This window comes from Crocodylus porosus, unplaced genomic scaffold (assembly GCF_001723895.1).
Source record: "Crocodylus porosus isolate Cpor-Errol unplaced genomic scaffold, CroPor_comp1, whole genome shotgun sequence".
NCBI classification, from domain to species: domain Eukaryota; kingdom Metazoa; phylum Chordata; order Crocodylia; family Crocodylidae; genus Crocodylus; species Crocodylus porosus.
In genome coordinates, this window is record NW_017728951.1 from 25,026,899 (window position 1) to 25,047,309 (window position 20,411).

The 20,411-nt window shown below is 52.2% G+C and overlaps 1 protein-coding gene and 1 long non-coding RNA gene across 2 annotated transcripts; one reads left to right on the plus strand and one right to left on the minus strand.

The window, feature by feature from the left end:
* Positions 1-3,089: 3,089 nt before the first annotated feature.
* Positions 3,090-19,180, plus strand: ACTR1A (ARP1 actin-related protein 1 homolog A, centractin alpha). Its single transcript, XM_019556020.1, has 11 exons — positions 3,090-3,210; positions 8,373-8,437; positions 9,260-9,335; positions 10,528-10,653; positions 11,741-11,865; positions 12,965-13,181; positions 14,610-14,702; positions 15,567-15,741; positions 16,838-16,899; positions 17,255-17,295; positions 17,898-19,180. The coding sequence occupies exons 1-11, from the start codon at positions 3,163-3,165 to the stop codon at positions 17,998-18,000; spliced, it is 1,131 nt and encodes a 376-aa protein (XP_019411565.1). The 5' UTR covers positions 3,090-3,162; the 3' UTR covers positions 18,001-19,180.
* On the minus strand, positions 18,463-19,979 carry LOC109324122. Its single transcript, XR_002104853.1, has 2 exons — positions 19,649-19,979; positions 18,463-19,600 (listed from the first exon to the last, which is right to left on the minus strand). It is a non-coding gene; the product is annotated as an uncharacterized LOC109324122 (long non-coding RNA).
* Positions 19,980-20,411: the final 432 nt, after the last annotated feature.

A 20,411-nucleotide genomic window follows, 5' to 3' on the forward strand; every position in this document is an offset into this window, starting at 1 on the left:
CGCGCGCCCCCTGGCGGCCGCCGCCGGCCGCTGCACCCGGCCCGGCCATGCGTAGTCTAAGCCCAGAAACTCGAAGTCCGGTTCTCCCGGGGCTCAGCCCCGTGCACGTGCACGAGGTTCATGCAGGTCTGAGCACGTGCCGCGTGTGACACCCTTGACCTGTTACAGTCCATGGCGACATTCCCAAGGACGGCAGTGCCACCGGGATTTGGCCCTCCGAATGCTCGCTTTGACGCCAGCTTGATGAGCGAATCTCGCACGTGCGTTTGTTGTAGGATCGGGGTCAACATAACGAGCCGTTGTCAGTCAGCACTGTTACACCTATAAGGCTTTTGCCGGCAGGATAGCAGAAATGACATTTTCCAGTTTGGGGGAATTTACTGTTGTTTGCCGTCTCCCGTAGTTGCTCTGAGCCTTTCCAGATACAGCAGGGTATGAGTCTCAGTTGCAATAGCAACGACACTGCACCTCTCCTTTCTTTCAGTGAAGGTCCAGACTGCCTTAGAAATTGTAGCCACGTCCCTAATCCTGCAAAGTCTCATGCACATATAAAAGTCTGCATGCTGTGAATGCCTCCATAAATCTTGCAAAGATCAAGACACTGGATTATAGCTAAAATAGCAAATTGAGATGCAAAGTGTTCCTGTTCCCTGGGTTTTTCGAGTATGCAGGTGAAGAATATTTGCCCAAACCTCAATGTACACAAAGCAAGTTTTGGAGAGTTCACTTGTAGCTAGAGACTGAAAGGTGGGCAAACAAATGAATAAGAGTTGCTAAGAGGCGATAAGCAATGTTTCACCTGTCCTATTATGGTGATACCAATAACAGTTTACCCACCTGAGAAAAGTCGACTACGGTAACCAGAGAAGGTAAATATTAGAAACAGAATCACTTAGCAAATACTTGTTGATTTAATGCACACATAAATCTCTCTGGTGATTTATCTGGGCTAACGTGACACCTCCCATGCTGTTAGGCCCACTAATGATGGATTGTAACAGAAGTGAGAAGGATATAAAAATCAATAAAATTAGTTGAAGTAAATATTCAGAATATCTGCCCAGGATTCAATCTAAAGGTGAGGCGCAATGTCTGAATGAATGGGTGCTAAAATACTCCACACACATGTTGGGTTCTAAAAAAACCCAGTGTGCATCATTCAGCCTAAACACTTCTCAGCAGCAGTCATCAAACAAGTTATTAGAGCAGGTAAGGAGACAGCGTATTTTATTATCTATCCATTCTCTTCTATAATAATACTCTATCGTGGGATTTAGTGGGATGCCACTATCATGTAGGATGTCCATGAGGACGTAGTGTGTTGTTTAACCTTAACTTCCCCATCGCACAAAATACAGAAGAAATGCCTGGAATTTGAAGACCATTGACAAATGTGACTAGAGCAGGGGCTGCAGCCTGCAGACCAGATCCATCCCGTGGAGCCTGTGGCATTTCAGCAATGAGCCAGTTCAGGGGCATGTCGGTGACAGGGGAAATCTGTGGCAGGGACCTAGGTGTGTTGTGACCAGAATCATAGAAAGTGAGGCTGAAGGGACCACAGGAGGTTGCATCTAGTCCAACCATCTGCTCAAAGCAGGGCCAGCCCCAACTACAACATCCCAGCCAAGGCTTTGTTTAGCCGGGTCTTCAAATCTGCCAAGGATGGAGACTCCCCCACCTCTCTGGGCAGCCTGTTTCATTGCTTTACTACGCTCCCGGTGAGAAAGTTTTCCTAATATCCACCCTCAACTTCCCTTGCTGCAGCCTGAGCCCATTGCTCCTTGTCCTGTCATCTGCCCCCACTGAGACCAGCCCAGCTCTGTCTTCTTTGCAGCCCCCCTGCAGGGAGGTGGAGTCTGCTATCAAATCCCCCTCTGTCTTCTCTTCTCCAGACTAAATCAGCCCAGTTCCCTAGGCCTCTCCTCACCAGTCCTGTCCCCCAGCCCCACGACCACTTTCACTGCCCTCAGCTGGACTGGGACTCCACTGGTCTGCCTTGGACTGGGCTGTTATTTAGCCTGGTGCTCCTAAAAGATGGTCAACAACTGAACTACAGGTGTGGAAGGACACCCATGTGAAGAGTCTAAAGAAAAAAACGCTATTTAGAGGGGATTTGATAGGGAAATAGCCAATAAAGACACACAGAAGTCACAATCTGAGTGCTGCGCCTTCCTTTTTCTCATAAACCAGTGATTTGCAACCGGGGTGCCACAGCGCCCTGGGGGGTTCGTGAGATCCTTTCAAGGGTGCCAAGGCATGCACCACTTTGAGGTCCAACCACTCGATATTGAGGCAGAACAGCGGCGGTGGCGGCGGTGGAAGGAGGAGACCTACCCAGGGCTGCGGAGCCCGCTGCCCCACACAACGACGTAGAAGAACGTGCGTATTCAGAATCAGGCTCCTCAAGTCACCTGAGGACCCTTCAGGCTAAAACCAACGGCCTGCCCCGACAGCAGCATTTCTAGTCAGGCAGCGCCGAGGGGTGCCATTGGTCTCGTGACTCCTTATAATCCTTGTGGCTCCCTTGCCGACTCTTTGTCGAATAGCTGTCAAGGACCTGCTCTGCTTTTTAAAGGTCTCAACGTCGCACCCATCAGGCCGCCTTTCTTCTGCCCCTCAGCTGTCCCCTCGCTGCTCCTGGGCGTGAGGCTCCTAGTTCGCAGCCCCGCAGAACGTTTGTCGTTGGTCTTCTTCTAAAGCCACCAGAGGCCTGCTGTGGCCAAGAGCCTCCTTCAAGGGACTACCAGTCCCAAGATGCACCGCCCCAGAACTACAACTCCCGGCATGCCCCGCAGCTCCACATGCCCAGAGGACTACATTTCCCAGCATGGTCCCCGCCCTCTGCCTATGAAGAGCTCCCAGCATGCCCCGCAGTTCCCTCAAGGATTACATTACCCAGCATGCTCCGCTTCCCCACCCGAAGACAGATCCCAGAATGACCCACGCCCCGACTACATTTCCCAGCATGCTCCACGCTCCTCCACCTCATGAAGACGGGTCCCAGCATGCCCTGCGACCCCAGGACTACATTTCCCAGCATACCCCGCTCCGTTCTTATGAAGACTGCTCCCAGGCTGCCCCGCGCGGCGCTGCGTCCCTCGCGCATGCGCCCCGCGGCCCGGGCTGTGGCTCCCCGGCTGGTGTGTGCGGCGGGTGCTGGCCATGGAGTCCTACGACGTGATCGCGAACCAGCCCGTCGTGATCGACAACGTGAGTGCGGGGCCCGGCGGCCCCTGCGGGACTGGTGGGGGAGCGCGGGCATCGCCGCCCTTTGTCATCGCGGTCTCCGCCCCCCCCCCCTCCTCCGGCGCCGGCTACAGCGACGCGTCAACCGAGCTTGGCGCACACGGGCCGCTTGTTTTGCCTCCTGATTGGCTCCCGCTCCTGCCAATCTCCGCCCGAGGGTGCAACCTACCTTGCTAGCGAAACGGGTCCTCGGCTTCGGGGTGGGGTTGTGTTTTGACAGCCTCCGATTGGGTGTCCCGTCTGTCAGTCGCCCGCATCGCCCTTCTCCCCTGGTTGAGGCGGGGGAGCCCCGCCCCCCCGGTGAGAGCCCTTGCGCTAATTGGTCCTGAGGGCTATCAGTCATTGTCCAGGCTTCGGGGTGTGGTGCCCCGGCCGTGGTCTGCCTTTTGACAATGGGCGCTGGGCCGTGGGGCCCCTCCCAGCATGCACTGCTCCATGTTGTCCTCTCACTGGGGTGGCCCCTCCCAGCATGCACTGCTCCGTGTTGTCCTCTCGCTGGGGTGGCCCCTCCCAGCATGCATTGCTTCGTGTTGTGCTGTCGCTGAGGTGGCCCCTCCCAGCATGCACTGCTCCATTGGGCTCTTGCTGGGGTGGCCCCTCCCAGCATGCACTGCTCTGTTGTGCTGTCCTTGGGGTGGCTGCTCCCAGCGCGCGCTGTTCTATCTCCAAGTGAGCGGGAGGAGCAGCTGCTGGAATTGACTGCTCCCAGAATGCACTGCTCCATCCCCAGCCATGCCGGCTCCCCACTAACATGGCCTGGTCCCGGGTCAGGAGGCTTCTCTTTGATCCCGGGCAGAGTCTCCCCTCCTTGGTGCCGTGTCAGCATCACGCGGGCAGGGCAGCTGCGGCTTCCGGGGCCCGTCCCTCAGGGCCTGGGCGAGCCCTGATGCCGAGGCCTGCAACAAACAGCACTATTCAGGGAAGGACCAGAGCAGGAGGGGGTGGAAGGGTGGCTTGTTGAGCCCCGTGAGTCACTCTCTGTCTCCTCCCTTCGGCTCTCCCGTGCCAACGCCCGGAGCAGATCTTGCTGTCCCAAATAGGGCTGCGCCCACGCTCTCATCTTTCTGCCTCACCTTGGGCAAAGGGTTTCAGGAATAACAAGTAGCATGTGGGATGGCTTGCCTGGTTGCCCTCGAGGCAGACCCTGTTTCTCACATACCTCCCGGCTTCACACTGTGCGGGGCCAGGCCAGGAATGCTGAACCGGTGCCAACTCCTGCTCGTATTGCTAATCATCCTTCTTGAATCCATTGCAAGTGCCCTCACACCTCTTTGCCAGCATGCCTTCCCCGGACATGTGTCCAGGTGTATTTTGGGGTTGCCGTGGCCCACTGGAAGTCAAGATTCCTGTTTTGCGCATCTCAGAAAACCTATTGTGGGTCCTGCCAGAGATGCAGCGCTGGTGTCTGCTCCTCCACCTGGCGTTTCTCTTGGAGATCAGTGCAGCAATGTTGTCCAGTAATCAGAGCAGGGTTCCCAGCACTACGCATCACTGTCTTTGAAAGCAAATCTAGACTTAACAGATTGGTTCCTTTTTTCCTTTTATGCACTCTGATGAGCTTGAGCAAGTTGCGTATCCTCTTTGAGCTTTGAGCTGTCCTCAGTAAAAACAGGATAACAATACTTTTCCCCACTAGGGTAAAACCCTTGCTAGTTCAAGGGTGAAAGGCCCCAGAGACCATGTCGTCGGTCAGCACAGTGCAGGCACTCCGATGCCACAGTGAGGGGCTAAGGATGAAGGGACATGTAGCGGCTATCCAGGTCTGATTCTGCTCTATCCTGGGCACATCACATGGGGAATTTTTATCCCCTGCAAACGAAAGAAATCTTTGCTTTGGTTACATTGTGGGGCCAGCGTTCTTTCCTGGCATGGCTCCCAGCTCAGAGCCTGGCGTGACGTTGCAGTTTCAGTGCTGTCCATGAGCTAGGAGAGGGAGAATGTGGAAGCAGTGCAGAGGATGGGCTGCCACTCTGCACTCTTCCTCAGTGTCTTTTCTCCATTGTAAAGCGCTTTACAACAGTGGGCATTAACCCAGCTTTACAAAGGGGGAAAAATAAAGCAGGGGGATACGGACTGGCTCTGCTTCCAGTCCAGTTCTAGTATCTGAGCACTGCCAGGAAGTAGTGAGCAATCAATGCCACTGACATGTCTTGCTGATGCATTCTGCGTTAGTGAGCTGTGCTGTCAGCCTCAGGTCTTCAGCAAGGAGCACCAAGTCTTTCCAAAATGAGTTTTACCTATTGGGTGCAGCATCTTCCTGGCAAAATGGGCATCCGGTGGGAGCCCTGGTTGAAGTAGATGGGTTGGGCCATGGAGAACATAAAGCCAAACTGAGGATGGGGGTCAGACCCACTGGGCTAAGTTGGTGCAAATGCACTGACCTCTGTGGTTGTCTCCACCTGCATTAGCTGCGCGAGAGGGGTACAGTGTGTCTCTGTAACCTGAACACTGTTATTTTAGGCAGCTGATTTGTCATTACGAGCTATTGTTTCTTGATAGTGTAAGAACAAAGTCCGCAGAAGGTGTGAGTGTCTGAATGTACACGCCTTAAATGCTGAAGGCTGTAAGCAAGGGAGGAACAGTAGAAAAAACCCTGGTCAGGCCCAGTTCATTCTCCTGCTCAGCATCTGCTCTCTACCACTGAGAGACGGAAGACGGGGCGAGATGGACCTAGGGCCTGACCCAGTAAAAGGCAGGTCTTGTTCTTATGTCTTCCTATGGAGAAAATGCCGTTCAGTCTCTCAGTGAATTTTCGTAACCCCCCTGCAAAGTGGAGCAGTCCAACAACAGTGTGGTAATATAGACAGAGGGATTTGATTAAATTATTCTCACAGATTTTAAAACTTTAGGGTTTTTTTTTTTTTATCAGACTAAACAGGTGAGTGCTGCTGGTATAAGTGGTGAAAGGAGGAAGGAATTTAGGTTTTAATAAGCTGCACTACAATGGAAAGGGGGCGAGGGAGAACCATTTATTTTTGCTCTCCAGGGCAACAAGCCCTCTCCCCCCAGTTATTTCTTTCAGAACTGATTTGTAATCTGATGGGGTCTTTTTTACCACTAATGTCCTTTTCTGAGGGGCTCTACAGGGACTGTGAAAAGGATTATGTAGATCCAAGGGTCTGAAGCAAACAAATGCAGCTTGGTTTTGAAGAAGTGTTTTATGGAGAAGCTAACCAGGCTGGGAAACACCGTCTGCTCTTTTTATACAGCAGATGGGGAACAGTTGTGACCAGGTGGTTGCAGCGTCCTTGAAGTAACTACTGCATTTGGGTCCTGTCCTGCAAGACTAGTCTCCATTGAGCTCCAGTTTAGGTTTCTGAAGAACAAATGCATTCAGCTGACTTGGAACTTTTCAGTTACAAACACATAGCAGGCTGGAGCCTCCCCAGGATGTGATCGGCGAGCTCGGCCTGGCTGCAGGGTGTTTCCGATCCAGCGTTAAATAGGAGCATCGTTGTTCTTCGTAAACTGGTCCCCCAGAGCAGGCCGAGGTGGCAAGGAGTTGAGTCATTATCTAGACTGCAGCAGTGTGGCTGGAGGAGGTGGCGCTGCTGCATTTATCCGGCGTTAGCTACGGTGGATAACAGAGGACAAAACTGTCTCCCTGCCAGGCACGTAGCCCTCAAGTTAGCACGGAGGGAACTCGGCATGCCACTCTGTGTGCTAGCAGAGAGAAGAGAAAGAAAGACCCTTCCTACTGCACAGGCCGTTCCTCTGTCTGCAAGTAGTGATCTGCGGACGACTCTCGGCCCACTGCTGTGAGCAGGGCTCCTGTGAAGGGCATGACTGAGCCAGCATGGTTTAGGAAGGGTGCTGGACTCTGCTGCTGACTTGCTGAGTATTTTTGGACAGACTGGCTTGTGTCTCCAGCTGTATAGTGAGGATACTGATGGTGCCCCCCTTGGCTGGGTGCTGCAGGGATTGGGAGCGCTGTGTTAGCTGGAATCCCCTGCGGCTCTCAGAACAGCCCTCCTGGCTTACAAACCGCTCGCTGCAGTCTCCACAAGCACCCCATTATTCGTCACTCACTCCGGCATGTGCTCACAGCTCCCCTCTGGTTGCAGTGTAATGGCTGCACCCTGTCCTCGTCCACAAAGCCTCTTGCTTCAGTGAACAGGCCTCAGTGTTCTGCCCTTGCAGAAGAGCCTGGGAGATCCCCCGAGGCCACTCACTGTTTCAAGATGCTCTTCCTACAGAGGGAGGAAGCGGGGAAGAAGAAGCTGCTGTCAGTGGCAGGGGAAGTGGTGGATGGGGTGAGATCGGCCACCCACCCAGGAGATGCTCTGTGCTGGGTTTTACCTGCTTTCCGTGCTGTTGCTGTGGTGGGGCTCTGCTTCCAGCCTTGCTCCTCTCCTGGTGCCACACTATCCACCCCACAACTACTTTAAATCGTCACCTGCCCAGAGGCTTTACCCTGTCTGGAACTGCCTTGCTTTTTGATCCTGGAGCCCCGTTACTTCCAAAGCCCTGTCCAACTCCGTTTTTCCTGTCTTCCACGTGGCCTTGCTCCACTGAAGATCCCTTCCTGTCTCCATTGCCCATATCTCCAGCCTTTCCTCCATGGTGTGCCCGAGAGGCCTGTAAGCCTTTGTCTCCCCTTCCAAGAAGCATTTAACCCTTGACGAGGTTTTGGCTCAAGCCTGCCCCTTTTGCTCCATGTTGCTGTTTCCTCTAGCTATATGTTGTTCAAATGAAACTGGGCATCCTCTGGGGCTGGGAGTCGGTCAAGACTTCAGCATGCTTGTGATGCTGTAGCAGTAGAAATGTCTCTTTCTAGATGGCCCTGACAGCTTGGGGTTTCTTATGTGCAGAGGTGATGGCTGGATGTGCTGATGGCATTTGACGGCACTCTCCAGCTCTTGCGCTCGGGCCTGGAGAACAAGGCATGGTCAGCATGTGCTGGCACTTGCACCCTCTCGTGGTCCTCTGAATTTCATGCATCTTTTGATATCAGGAGTTGGCCACGAATCCTCAGTGGAGTCTGGCACAGAGGGAGAGGGCTGGTTCCACTGTACTTAAGCAAATGGCATAATAAATGGTTGTGAGCACAGAGTCCGTTACAATGAAATGAAGAATCATTCAACAAGAGTTACTATTTTTTTTTCCCTTCTCTGTTCCTCCCACAGGGCTCAGGTGTGATTAAAGCAGGTTTTGCAGGGGATCAAATACCGAAGTACTGTTTTCCAAACTAGTACGTACTCTCCTGATTTTGTTGGGTGCTTGGTGTGTACTGGACTATTTGTGTGGTATGTGGAGGGGAAGAATAGCCTGCAAGTAAAATGAGAGACTGGAAAGATGGGAGGCTGTTGCTGGCCCTGTTAATTCATTATCGTGTAGCGCCTCAATATTCTGAATTTGCTTGAAAAGTTGTAAGACTAAACAGTGCACTTGGAAGCCAAAGGTGGAATTAACTTTCGCCCACCTTTGTTTTCAGTCTCAGCTCGCTATTGTCCTTGCTCCTGTACAACTTTAAAGGAGGTCAGTGAGAGTGTTACCTGCAAGAGGATCCCAAGTGCTTGGACCTCTGTGCACAAAAGAGCTCTCTGACATGCTCACACGGGGGTGTCCTGGTCCCTTCCACGAGCACAGAGAGGTCATTACATTAGTCTGAAGTCAGTCATAGGACAGTATAAATGTGCATCTTTTTAGACTAGTTAAATAAAATATATATGTATCTTATTTGTTCTGTGTGTGTATATGTGTATATATACATAAATATATATTTGTGTGTGTATAAATGTATATAAATAAATAGAAATATGTACAGAGAGAGAACAAGCTTTTGTGAACCTGAGTTTATTTCATCTGATGCTGTGGAAGGATGTGCAGAAAGCAGAGTACAGTATAAGGCGAGAAATATGAATACAAAAGACAAGGAAGGGGTGGGGGGAGAGAGAAGGGTGGGTAGGGAGTAGAAATTGCTTCCCAGAGAAGAGAGCAGCCTGGAGGTTAGTGTTTGGGCACAGAGGAAGTACAGCATGGGAAGCACTAACATCTATAATCTCCCTTTCAGTGTGGGCAGACCAAAGCACGTGCGTGTTATGGCTGGTGCTTTAGAAGGAGACATTTTCATCGGGCCAAAAGCAGAGGTAAGGAAACATATTTGCTGCATCTACCTCTCGCTCTGCGTGCGCAGGAGGTGCAGCAGGTAGGATAGAAGTCTGTGGTATTGGGGGGGGGGGAGGAAGAAACTCATGCTCAGTCCAGTCCAAGCTGCCGTTTGTGCCCTCCAACCCCTAAGCCCAGTGCCATTGCATGATTCACTAAAAGGTGTTACAGTGGCTCAGAAACTGGCACCTGTTTTCACTGTCCACATTCCTAGGCTGGCTAAAGGATGCTGTTTTGGTTTGCTTATGGAGGTGCCTTTCCTCTGTGTCTTTATCAGACCTGGTTATTGAGGGCTTTGTGATACTTCCTGAGAAGGGGCAGTTCCAGCTTAGCATCTCAGCCTCAAACCAGTGTGCTGAATTACTCCCATCTCCCTGAACTCCCATGAAATCTTGAACTCTTGGTGGCATTCATTCACTTCTGGACATGTGCCCGGGGCGACAGGACAGCTGCAGTCCTTGCCAGAGGAGTGACGTGCTCCTGAGATTTGGGAGCAGGTTCCTGGAGATGAGTGACTGCCTGCAGCCCCTCTGCACATCTGTATTTGTGCCTCTTGAGGCAGAGCAGGTGATGGGGCTTTGTTTGTCTGCACCTGCACTCCTTGTGTTCAGGACCCTTAAAATCCAGATCTTGCCTCACCTTGGGTCTTCCCAGGCCAAGCGAGGAACCAAGCAAGAGGCCTGTGTTTCCCCACAGGCTGCTGCACGGTTCCTGGACTGTGTGGATTCCCGATTGTGCCCTCCCAAATGGACTTGTTTAGGGCTGAAATTGGTCTCTTGTAAAAACCCAGTTTGATCCCCATTGCAGCTTTCCATCAGGAAACTAATGCACCAGTTCATCGATAGCTGTGGAGCAGCAAGAGGAGTTCTGTGGTGGAGTTCCCTGCAGGAATCCCCACTGCAAAATCGGGAGTCAGGATATGATTAGCATATATTAGAGAGAAAATCTCTTCTTTATCCTGGGCAAATATCTGTGGGAAGGGAGGTTGTAACTAATATACAGTCCTTGCCCTTTAAAATTCCTTTCGGCCTCTTTAAATACAGCACCTCGTTGTCATGCAGTGGGATTTCTGACAAGCAGATCCGTCTGTCAGAGGCGCGATGATGTCACTGCCTAACAGATGGTGCCGAGCTTGTTTGGAAATCTCTGTGGTCTTGTTTTTTTGTTTGCTAGGAGCACAGAGGCCTCCTCTCAATCAGGTACCCCATGGAGCATGGCATCGTGAAGGACTGGAATGACATGGAGCGCATTTGGCAGTACGTGTATTCAAAAGACCAGCTTCAGACCTTCTCGGAGGAGGTGAGCTGCTGCATTTCACATGGGCCCAGAGCTCGCCGAGTACAGCGTCAGGGCGTCTAGGCTCTGGCATCTTTCCTTTGCTCTTCTCAGCAGAAGCTCTGAACGTGCCTATGTAATTAAGTTGGGCATTAAGTCAGGCATTATCATTTTATTGTAACACATTGTTGGAGAAGTACCTGACCAGAAGCCTTGAGTAATCTAAAGTTACAGCTTGCCTGAAGATCCAGCGTTCACGCTCTGCATTCGCACGTTAATGCGTCCCTGATGGGGCAGGAGTTCTAACCTTTCCTGTTCTGCCGCTGTTGCAAATCTGCAGCCAATGCTAGTAAATGAGGACTGAAGTGAGTGAGGAGACCTAGTCAGGGCTTGTTGTATTTTTCCAGCTCTGTTGGAAACATAGTGACATGGCTTTGAGCAGACGCATGGGGAAAAGACCCATTAGATCATCTTGTCCATCTCTGACAGGGCACGGTTGTTCCCTGGACTTCACCCAGTCCAGCTTTATCTGCCCCAGGTCCTGAGGTGTTTCCACCCTCCCAGGTGGTTTCGCAGCTTGACAGAGCTCTGGTGGAAGTCCTCCCTCCTCTGCAGTCTTTCACCTCTGGGCTGCTGCTTTTACCCAGTAGTTTAAAATGGATGAACAGGAGTTGTTCTCAGACCTATTTCCAGTTACCCAGACTCATCTAGGGCTTCGGGCTGAGAGAGCGGTGTTGCCCTCTGATCACTGCCTGGGCATCCAAAGGCTGTGCCTAGCTGGCCTCTGTGGTGAGTGAAGGGCAACAGGACACTTGCGTGCTGTCATTCATGCCAAAGCCCCATAATCCAGAAGTATAGCCACTTTAGTGTGGTCCTGAGCACATGCCTGTAGCTGCTGTCAGGCCTTTGTCTCATCTGCTCCCTGATGCATGCCCAGGGTGCATTAACCTGGTTTCACTGCTGAATTTCCAGGCTCTGACATGCACTGAGTAGGAGCAGGGGGGTGGGACATGCCTCTCTCCATAGAGGCAGTGCAGAGGTATCCAAAGAACCAGGCAGCGAACTCCTCAACCGGGTTGCTGAGCTGAGCTCTGCTCTCTTTCTAATCCAGCATCCTGTGCTCCTGACGGAGGCTCCCCTGAACCCCCGTAAGAATCGAGAGCGAGCTGCCGAGGTTTTCTTTGAGACCTTCAACGTCCCAGCGCTGTTCATCTCCATGCAAGCTGTGCTCAGCCTGTAAGTACCTGCCCTCTCGCCACAGCTCAGCCAGAAGGGGAGGAACATGAGCATGAGGCTGTCCTGGGAACTGCTCCTTTGGGAGGTTGCTCTTGAAATGTCTGGTTGTGTTGCAGGGGATGAACCTGTGATGCTTTTGGGGGAGTTAGAAACCTTTGAACCATTAGGCTGTGCCTACACCAGCTCTTTAGAGCCCCACACTTCCCAGGCCTTGTTCGTGTGAGGTGCACACACTTCAGCTCCCTGTAAAACCTACCCTTTGCAATGAGAATTAAACGTCAGACCTCTGGATCCAAAAACAGGGGTCACCACTGCCAGACCCAGAAGACCCAGAGTCTCCTTAGGCTCCAGCAGGCTCAGCTTCCCCATCTAGGCCCCACTGGGTAGGGCTGGGCCAGAGCAGGGCATTGAGTAGCTGCAGGTTCCCCCTAGCTTGACCCGTGGGAGCATGAGTGTAAACAGCTGTCCTGGCTTGCTACCCTTTTACCACCATGTGATCTAGACCTTCCCAGAGCAGGGGTCTGCAGTGGCTAAAATGCAGGCAGCTGCCCAGCACCTTGACTAAACTGCTGCCATGAGGGGAGGTGATCTAATCAGAGCCATGAACCTCTCTGTATGGCCTGGTGTTAACAGCCACTCTCCCCGGTGAGGAGAACTCAGGGCTTGTGCTGCCTACTAATAGCACGCACTAATTAGTGGAGGGGTGAGAGCTGGGTGAGACAAGTTGTTCCCTTCAGCCCAATCAAAAGGATGGCCCTGAGGTGGGGGACTGTGAGCAGGTGATGGTGTTTGAGTAGCTTGGCCAGAAATGATTGCTCCAGTCCATCTACAAGCACTTCCACTGCATGATTTCTTGAAGCAGGATGTTCTCAATCTGTTTTGAGCAGGAAGCTTTGCAAATAGCTTTGCTTTTGTCTGCTGCCTTGTTTCAAACACAACAGTAGCACGGGGAGAAATCAGGTTTCGTCTAAAATTCTGAGTGCGTGTGGTGGGGGGTAGTATGGTCAGGGTCTCTGTTGGGTTGGGTCCGCTGTCAATCCTTGTGAAGCCCACTAGCATTTTTTTGCTCTGGAATGTGATCCTCCCCCCTTTGCTGTAGCTACGCGACAGGCAGAACCACGGGGGTGGTGCTGGACTCCGGGGATGGCGTGACTCACGCCGTCCCTATTTACGAGGGCTTCGCAATGCCTCACTCCATCATGAGGATTGACATCGCCGGCCGCGACGTCTCCCGCTTCCTTCGCCTCTATCTTCGGAAAGAAGGCTACGACTTCCACACCACGTCGGAGTTCGAGATCGTCAAGACCATCAAAGAGGTGCCTGGCTTTCTTGGTGTTTCCCCTGCCTGCGGTTAATTTCTTTGCCCTCTGTGAAAGGGGGATGAGAAGCAGTCCTAACTGGCCCCTTAGCAGAGAGGGCACAGTGTGTTCCCTGCCCCCAAAGTGGGCCACTGAACTTGAACTCTCCTGTTCCTCACAGAGGGTCTTCATGTTGTGATTAAGCCCTGTTGGTTAGGTTAGCGTGAGGGGAACAGCTCTCAGGTGGAGAGAACTCTCCTTGATTGGTTTTTCAGCACAGTCCTTGAGATCACACATGCGTGCACGCAGGGTCAATCCTTGAAATTTCTGAGTCAGTCTTGGGGGAATTGGGGATTGCTTTCTGCTTGCGATGTCTTGCTAGTGAGGGGTAGCGATGGGATGATCTGTTTTTACTCAGAGACCTGGAGTAAAATGCTACCAGAGCTGCTCCTTTATCTCAAGTCCTTGGATGAGTTTCAGCTCAATGACCAAACATGGGGAGTTAATCTTACCACCTGCTGCTGCTTCTAATTTGTCAGAGCTGGTTTCAGAATGGGGGGAGACTTCCACACCGTCTCTCTTCAGCAGCCTGTGGACTGGCATTTCCAGTGGCCAGAGAGCAATACTAGAGAACTGTATTTGCTTCTCTGGGTCTCACGATGCTGATTTACGTAAAGCCCCAGCTCTAGGAGACGAGTGATGACATAACAATCTCAGCTTCTGTTTTAAAAAATAAGCTTTTAGTGCTTGTTGTTCTAAAGACAAGCTTGAAAACATGACCCCTCCTCCCTGCAAAGGCTCAGCACCCAAAGGCAGAGAGAGAACCCCAAGCTGCTGCCTTTTCAGTCTTACAGCACAAAACAGTTGTCACTTATTTGACCTTCTAGGGCAGGGCATGTCAGGGGTTTCAGAGAGAGGGAAATAGTTGTAAGAAGGCTTCAGCCTGTCTAGTCAGGATGTTTTTGCTTTGCAGTGAACTCCAGTTCCTTTCCAGTGACCCTTCAGAGGTGATAGAAACATAGTGGTGAGAGATTCACATTTGTGCAACCCAGATCAGCACAAAGTCAAAGCAGCAAAACTTCTTGCAGAATAAAAACAGCAGAAAAATCCATTGGAGCACGTATTCTGTGAGCCCCTACGGCAACATAGCTGTGCTGACCGCTGCAAACTTGGTCCAGCTGGGGCAGAAAGCCCATGGGGGCATGAGTTACTCAGAACTGACTGTCACAAGCACTGTGCAGTGGCTTGGCATAGACTAATGTGTTTCAGTTCAGGTGGGGCCCCAAAGGAAATGTGGCTTCCTGGTAGAAAATGTTGCTGGAATTTCTCTTCTTCCAGAGAAAATCCTGGGGGTTTTATCCAAAAGTCCCTCATTTTCTTTCAACAGAAGAGTTTATTGGAAATGTCCTGACCAGCATTCCTCTTCCTGCTCCTCTTTCCCTGCAGCGTGCCTGTTACCTGTCAATAAACCCGCAGAAGGACGAGACATTGGAGACCGAGAAAGCCCAGTACTACCTACCGGATGGAAGCACTATTGAGGTTTGTAAGGACACGTGCTGGGTGATGGCTCACAGGGAGTTCTGCTTTCTTGCTGCCCCTGGCTGTGGTGGGATCTCTTGATAGAACATGGTTGCAGGTGGAAAAGGATTTCTCCTAACCGGCTAGAAGAGTTACCTGACTTACCTCTTTAAAGAGCTACAGGAACCATTCAGGACACTTTTTAAGTTTTTTGCCTGAGTGTGGCTTCCTCCTTTGGGTTGCAGCTCTTGCCAGAATCTCAGTGATCAGTCAAAACGTGGTTCCCAGTTAATGGTGTTTGATTTGCAGTAAAACTAGTGAGCCTGAGATCCAGGTGCTCCACAGTGCAGGGGTCCGTGCTGGTGAACTTCCAGGCAGGGCAGGCACACAGGGTGAGTGGGCGTCAGCTCAGTGCAAATCCAGGAGCAATTCTAGATGTGGTTTTGAACTTCTCTAGTGGTGCAGGTAATGATCGTTTTGAGGAGTAACCGAGAGGCTCCTAAAGGGTAAAACCTTCCTGGTGATGTCTTAGAGAGAGGAGGTACGGGGTCTTGCTTAAGATATCAGACTTAACTAGGGAATCTGGACTCCGCTCTTGGTCCTAGCTCTGCTGCTGACTGGCTGAATGGCCTTGGACAAATCATTTTATCTGTTTTTTCTCTCATGAAGTAGTAATTTTAGAGCCACAGAGCTATACAGTGGAAAGGATTCCAGGTTACTCTGTGTTAAAGGGAGCAGCCCTCTCTTCACCAGGCTAACGGTTCAGAGCCCAGACATGAGCATTCAGACTTTGTTACTCTGAAGTTTCAGCTAAGAAGCTCCAAAACGTGGGACCCTTGGTACAGAATTGAATCGGGATGCTTTGTTCCCTGGTGTTGGCTGCAGATTGGCCCGGCCCGTTTCCGAGCCCCAGAGCTGCTGTTCCGGCCGGACCTGATCGGAGAGGAATGCGAAGGGCTCCACGAGGTGCTGGTCTTCGCCATTCAGAAATCTGACATGGACCTGAGGCGAACGCTCTTCTCCAACATTGTGCTGTCCGGCGGCTCCACGCTCTTCAAAGGTCCTTGCTCCCATCTCTCTGCCTTGCCTATGTGCTGCGAACTGCTGTAATGCTCCTGGGAAAGTGTCGTGTGTCGGCTCCTATCCTAGGACTGCCATTTGCTCTATGCCAAAGACGACCAACCTTCTTTGCTGGTGGGCTGCAGATTAGCCCCGCGCCCTCTGTCACTCTGACCCCCTTCCCCGAGGCAGTCTCCTGCTCGGCTTTCTGCTTCCTGCCCTCTCTGCCACAGTCGGCCACCCCTGCTAATGCAAGCCAGCCATTCTGGCTCCCTGCCACCTTGCAGCAAGGTGCCGCAACAGCACTAGCTCTGGCAGCTGCCCCTGGAGAGCTGGTTGTTGGCTCCAGTCACTGGTGTAGGTTACACTGGTCTTGTACACCAGAGTAAGCTGTACTAGTGTTAACCCATGATAGGTCTGGGGCCTAAAGAAATTTCCTATTTCCCTGATAATCCTGCTAGTCTCATGTTTGATCTCGTTAGCTCTAGTCCTCCCCCTCTGCATGTCTGTCTCTCTCTCGCTCTCCTCCCTTCCTTTGGATCATTCCTCCGGCTCTTGTAGACCTTTCAGAGGTGTCTGGCTCCTACCTGTGCCGGGTGAAGCTCTCTCCTGGCTCAGTGTCCTTTCCACTGCCCCCGGCCTCACCTTGCCTGAACCAGGCTCTTTCTGCTCCTCCACTCCTCTGTTCTAGGATTGCTCCCTTAAATATGCAGGAGGAGCTGTGGCATCTGTTCCAAGGGACATGTTGGCTTCTGACATGCCCAGACTCCCCTGATCCCAGCTAACAATCTGCTACATTTACGGAGAGTTGCCTTGCTTGCAGTGCCATGCAGCGGGTCACATAGTAACGGCACTTGGGTAGTGCTCAGGGACAAACTGAGATGGGAGCTGGGCATAATAGATGCCACACAGAGCATCTAGCAAAGCCCCAGCATTTCTGGTGCATGGATCAACTGACTCGTTTGCTGCATAGTCTTCCCAGATGTCTGTGCATAGGACTGCAGGGCTTGCTCGTCAGATGCCTGTGGGATGAAGCCCTGCTGTGTCTGTAGTCACTCAGCAGCCCAGGCTGACAGCCCCTTTCCTCTTCTGCACAGGTTTCGGCGACAGGCTCTTGAGCGAAGTGAAGAAGCTGGCCCCCAAGGATGTCAAAATAAGGGTAGGCACACCCTCTCCTCCAGGCTCCCTTTTGCCCCTTGGCCTGGTCTGGTGTCCCCCCGAGTCCATATAACAGGCAAGGCTGAGGTGGCTACCTGGTGCTGGACTCTCTAAAGCAGCCCAGGTGCTCTTTTAGGATCTTGAGCACCATCTCGTTGGCAAGGTGCCACCACGCAGCCCTCATGCAGGGGCATGGTCTACAAACCTCTTACCATTGGGGTCCCCTTGCAGTGTAACCTGAAGGTGGAGGGTTGCCTAATGTGATATACTGGGGAGACCTGGGGTATCTCAGAGATGTGGGGAGCAGTGGGCATCCTGGCAGGGTAGTAATGGAAGCGCCTCCCTCTCTCCTACAGATATCCGCTCCTCAGGAGAGGCTATATTCCACATGGATCGGGTACGTAAAGCACTTTGTAGCGCAGTGCAGGCTCAGAAAACAGTGCTCCCATCCCGACTCCCGTACATTGGGCCTAGAGCCGTGAAAGTCGTGTTGTGTTCTGTGCGTCTGGCCGTAGTCCCTTGCAAAGCCACGCTGGACTGCAGCCAGGGACCAGTCTGTCCCCTCACTGACTGTGCGAGCTTGTTGCCATCTCTTGCCCTGTTGCATGGTATTTTAATGGCCAGCCTATTCGTAGGGGCAGATCCTGGGTCTCTGAGGCAAGTGCCCTTAGGCCTGACTCCCCACTGGTACTGCAAGGAGTTGCTGTGGATTCAGACCGAAGCGAGAGGAGTATTGGGTTTTTCACTGTCCAGCGTATGGGGCTGTAGAATAACACCGCTGTCTTTCCTGACTGCCTGGCTTCGGCTCCCCCATGGAGCAGGTGGGGACAGTGACAGGTTGGCAAATTAATCGGTAGGGTCCCAAAGCTGATGGGAGGCGGATTGACTGGGTCTCTGGGGCAGGGGCTGTCTGCTCTGCAGAGAACAAGCAGGAGTTTGCGGCCCAGAGAGCTGTTGGCCTGTCCCAGGCTGCTCACATGCTTGCCTTTTCCTCCCCAGGGGCTCCATCCTGGCCTCACTGGACACCTTCAAGAAAATGTGGGTTTCAAAGAAGGAATATGAAGAAGACGGAGCCCGCGCCATCCACCGGAAAACCTTCTAGTCCTGGGCTGCGTCCTGGGTCTCTTCAGAGACTCGCTCCACTTCTAAACTCGCTTTTCTGAATCCGGGTGTCTGTGAGGAGCTGCCTCTGTGTGTGCGTGTGCGCCAGCATGCCCCAAATGTCACTGAGCAAGGAGGGGAGGAACAGGAGGACATGAGGACGATCATTATTGTTGTTACTTTAGCAGGGGGACATTGGCCTGAACTTCTCCAGAATGACCCATTCCTCTTTTCTTTTCTTTCTCATCTCTAATTTTGATATTGTGGCCACAGCCCTTGCTCTAGAGAAAGGGAACAGCTTAATGAACTCGCCAGAAGGGAGCTGACCGCTGCCAGCCACCCAGTGGGATGCTAGCTGGTGAGCCCTACACCCCACCCGGGAGCATCTGAGCCCTGGGAATCCATAGCAGAGCCGCTTTAGGTCCCGGCTGTGGGTCAGCAGGAAGCATCCCGCACTGGCCTGTTCATTTTGGGGGATTTTTTAAGTTGTTTTTATTTTTATTTTTTATAAGGAATAGCATAGCAGGAGCGGCGCGTGAATCTGTAGCCTGATGTGTAGGGTCTGGACTGCGGCTGCCTGGCTGGAGCATTCGTGGCTCAGCTGTAGTTGGTCCTGCATGGATTTAGAACGAAGCAGCCCCTTGCTGGCTGTGCCTGTACTAGACAATTGTTCTTTTAGGGTCTGGTTTAATAACCCTTGCTCCTCTCAAAGCAAGTTCCCGGGGTGGGGGCAGGCACGCTTGCGTGCTCTGGCTTGCCCGCGCTTGCTTGTCCTCTCAAGGTTTACAAGGCTGCGTCCTCTCTGTAAGAGCTGAAGCTGCGGCTTCCTCCTTTCTCCCACAGCCAAGCAAAGGGACTATCTGTTGTCAGCCAGACGCAACCTCTTGCTTTTTATCCATCTCTGGGCAAAACGCATTGAGGAGGTGCACAGTACCCCTAGAATTATTTATTTAAATGTATGGTGATATCCTCTGGATTGCTGGCTGGGCTGAGGTTTCACTGGGTCCCCTTCCCGATCCCCTTCATCCCCAGTTTGTTCCATTGGTTAATGCTAACACTAACCTCCATAGCACATGCTTAGTGCAGCGGCTGGCCAGTCCTCCCATGCTCCTCAGTAACTTGTTTAGAGTCCATGTTCTCTATGAATGCACTCGATGAGAGGACAATAAACTATATCCGGATGTTGGCATTAGCAGGTCTCTGAGCAGCCGTTGGCTTCCACAGCTCCTCGTTCCACTCCAGCATTACACCATTAACGCCGCCGGCTTTCCTGTTGGCTGCTGTCGCTGTAAGCGCCATGTGTGCGCCTCCCGGGGGCCAGGTGGGTTTGGGGACGGGTGTCACCTGGTGCTTTTTCCTCTTCAGTTCCGGGGTTTGTTCAGACCACTGCTAAGAACCAAGTCCTGCCCCTGCGTTAGGCACTTGTGCGTAGAAGGGAGTGCAGCAGTATTGTGTAGTCAGCGTAGCAGCCCCATACCTGGACAAGGAGCTTTGTTCAGGGGGGGAGAAGGGAGTCAAGTTACCAAAGTAGCAAGAGCGTTTTCCTCCTGTGCACGTTGCACTTGAGGGGTGTGGATGGGAGCGGAGGCTGGACGGTTTAGCTTGGTGGTATTTTTTTCAACCCACCCTCTTTTTAATGTGTGCCCTACCTGGATGTGCTGGTATCCCTCCCCCTAGTTAAGAGGATGAAAGTTGCTTTATTTCTGCACTATAAAAAGCCTGTCTCTATCAAAGACGGACGCAGACATTGTGCTGCTTATAAAAGGTTGGGGAGGGGAGGAGTGTTTATAGCCTACCCTTTTGGAAACCCATGCGGACCGCAAATGCAGCGAGCTTGAGTGTATGTAACATGTAACACATCCCTGCCTCTGTGTTGAAAAGAAATCTGGAAACTCTAGTTCACCGTTTTCATGTGGTGGTGCTTTCTATCCACCCTAGCACTAGATTTGCTGCAACAACTGCCTGGTACAGTCTGTGGGCACCAGGAGAGGAGGAGATGGTAGAACAGTCTCATGCTCTTCAGGGGCTTCCTGACCAGGCACTAACATATCCGTCAGTTCTAGGCTGCAGTGGAAAAGATTTGCAGCACTGTTGACAAAGAGATGCCCCTGGGTGAGGCTCTGATGCCTGGGTGAGCGGTGGCTTCTCTGCTTAGGGAAACAGGAAGGCTGGGAGCGATGCCCCGTTGGAAGAGCTGCAGCTGCACCCAATGCTAAGGGGGGTGGCGCAGGCCAGTTCCTCTTCAGTACAGCTTTACAGCAGGGCTGTATCGGCGCAGGTCCAGCACGGCTGCAGAAACACCAGGAAGCCGTATGTATCTTGGTTTCCAGCGGGGCAAGGACAAGCCTTTCAAAGGACTGTCTGCACAGATTTTCCAGAGCACTGCTCATGCCAGCACTTACTCTGCAATGG

Bases quoted from the DNA above. Each gene is read 5' to 3' on its own strand.
- ACTR1A (XM_019556020.1), top strand. From the start codon at position 3,163: ATGGAGTCCTACGACGTGATCGCGAACCAGCCCGTCGTGATCGACAAC. The intron at 8,438-9,259 runs GTACGTACTCTC...TCTCCCTTTCAG, and splicing joins AAGTACTGTTTTCCAAACTA to TGTGGGCAGACCAAAGCACG. The intron at 11,866-12,964 runs GTAAGTACCTGC...CCTTTGCTGTAG, and splicing joins ATGCAAGCTGTGCTCAGCCT to CTACGCGACAGGCAGAACCA.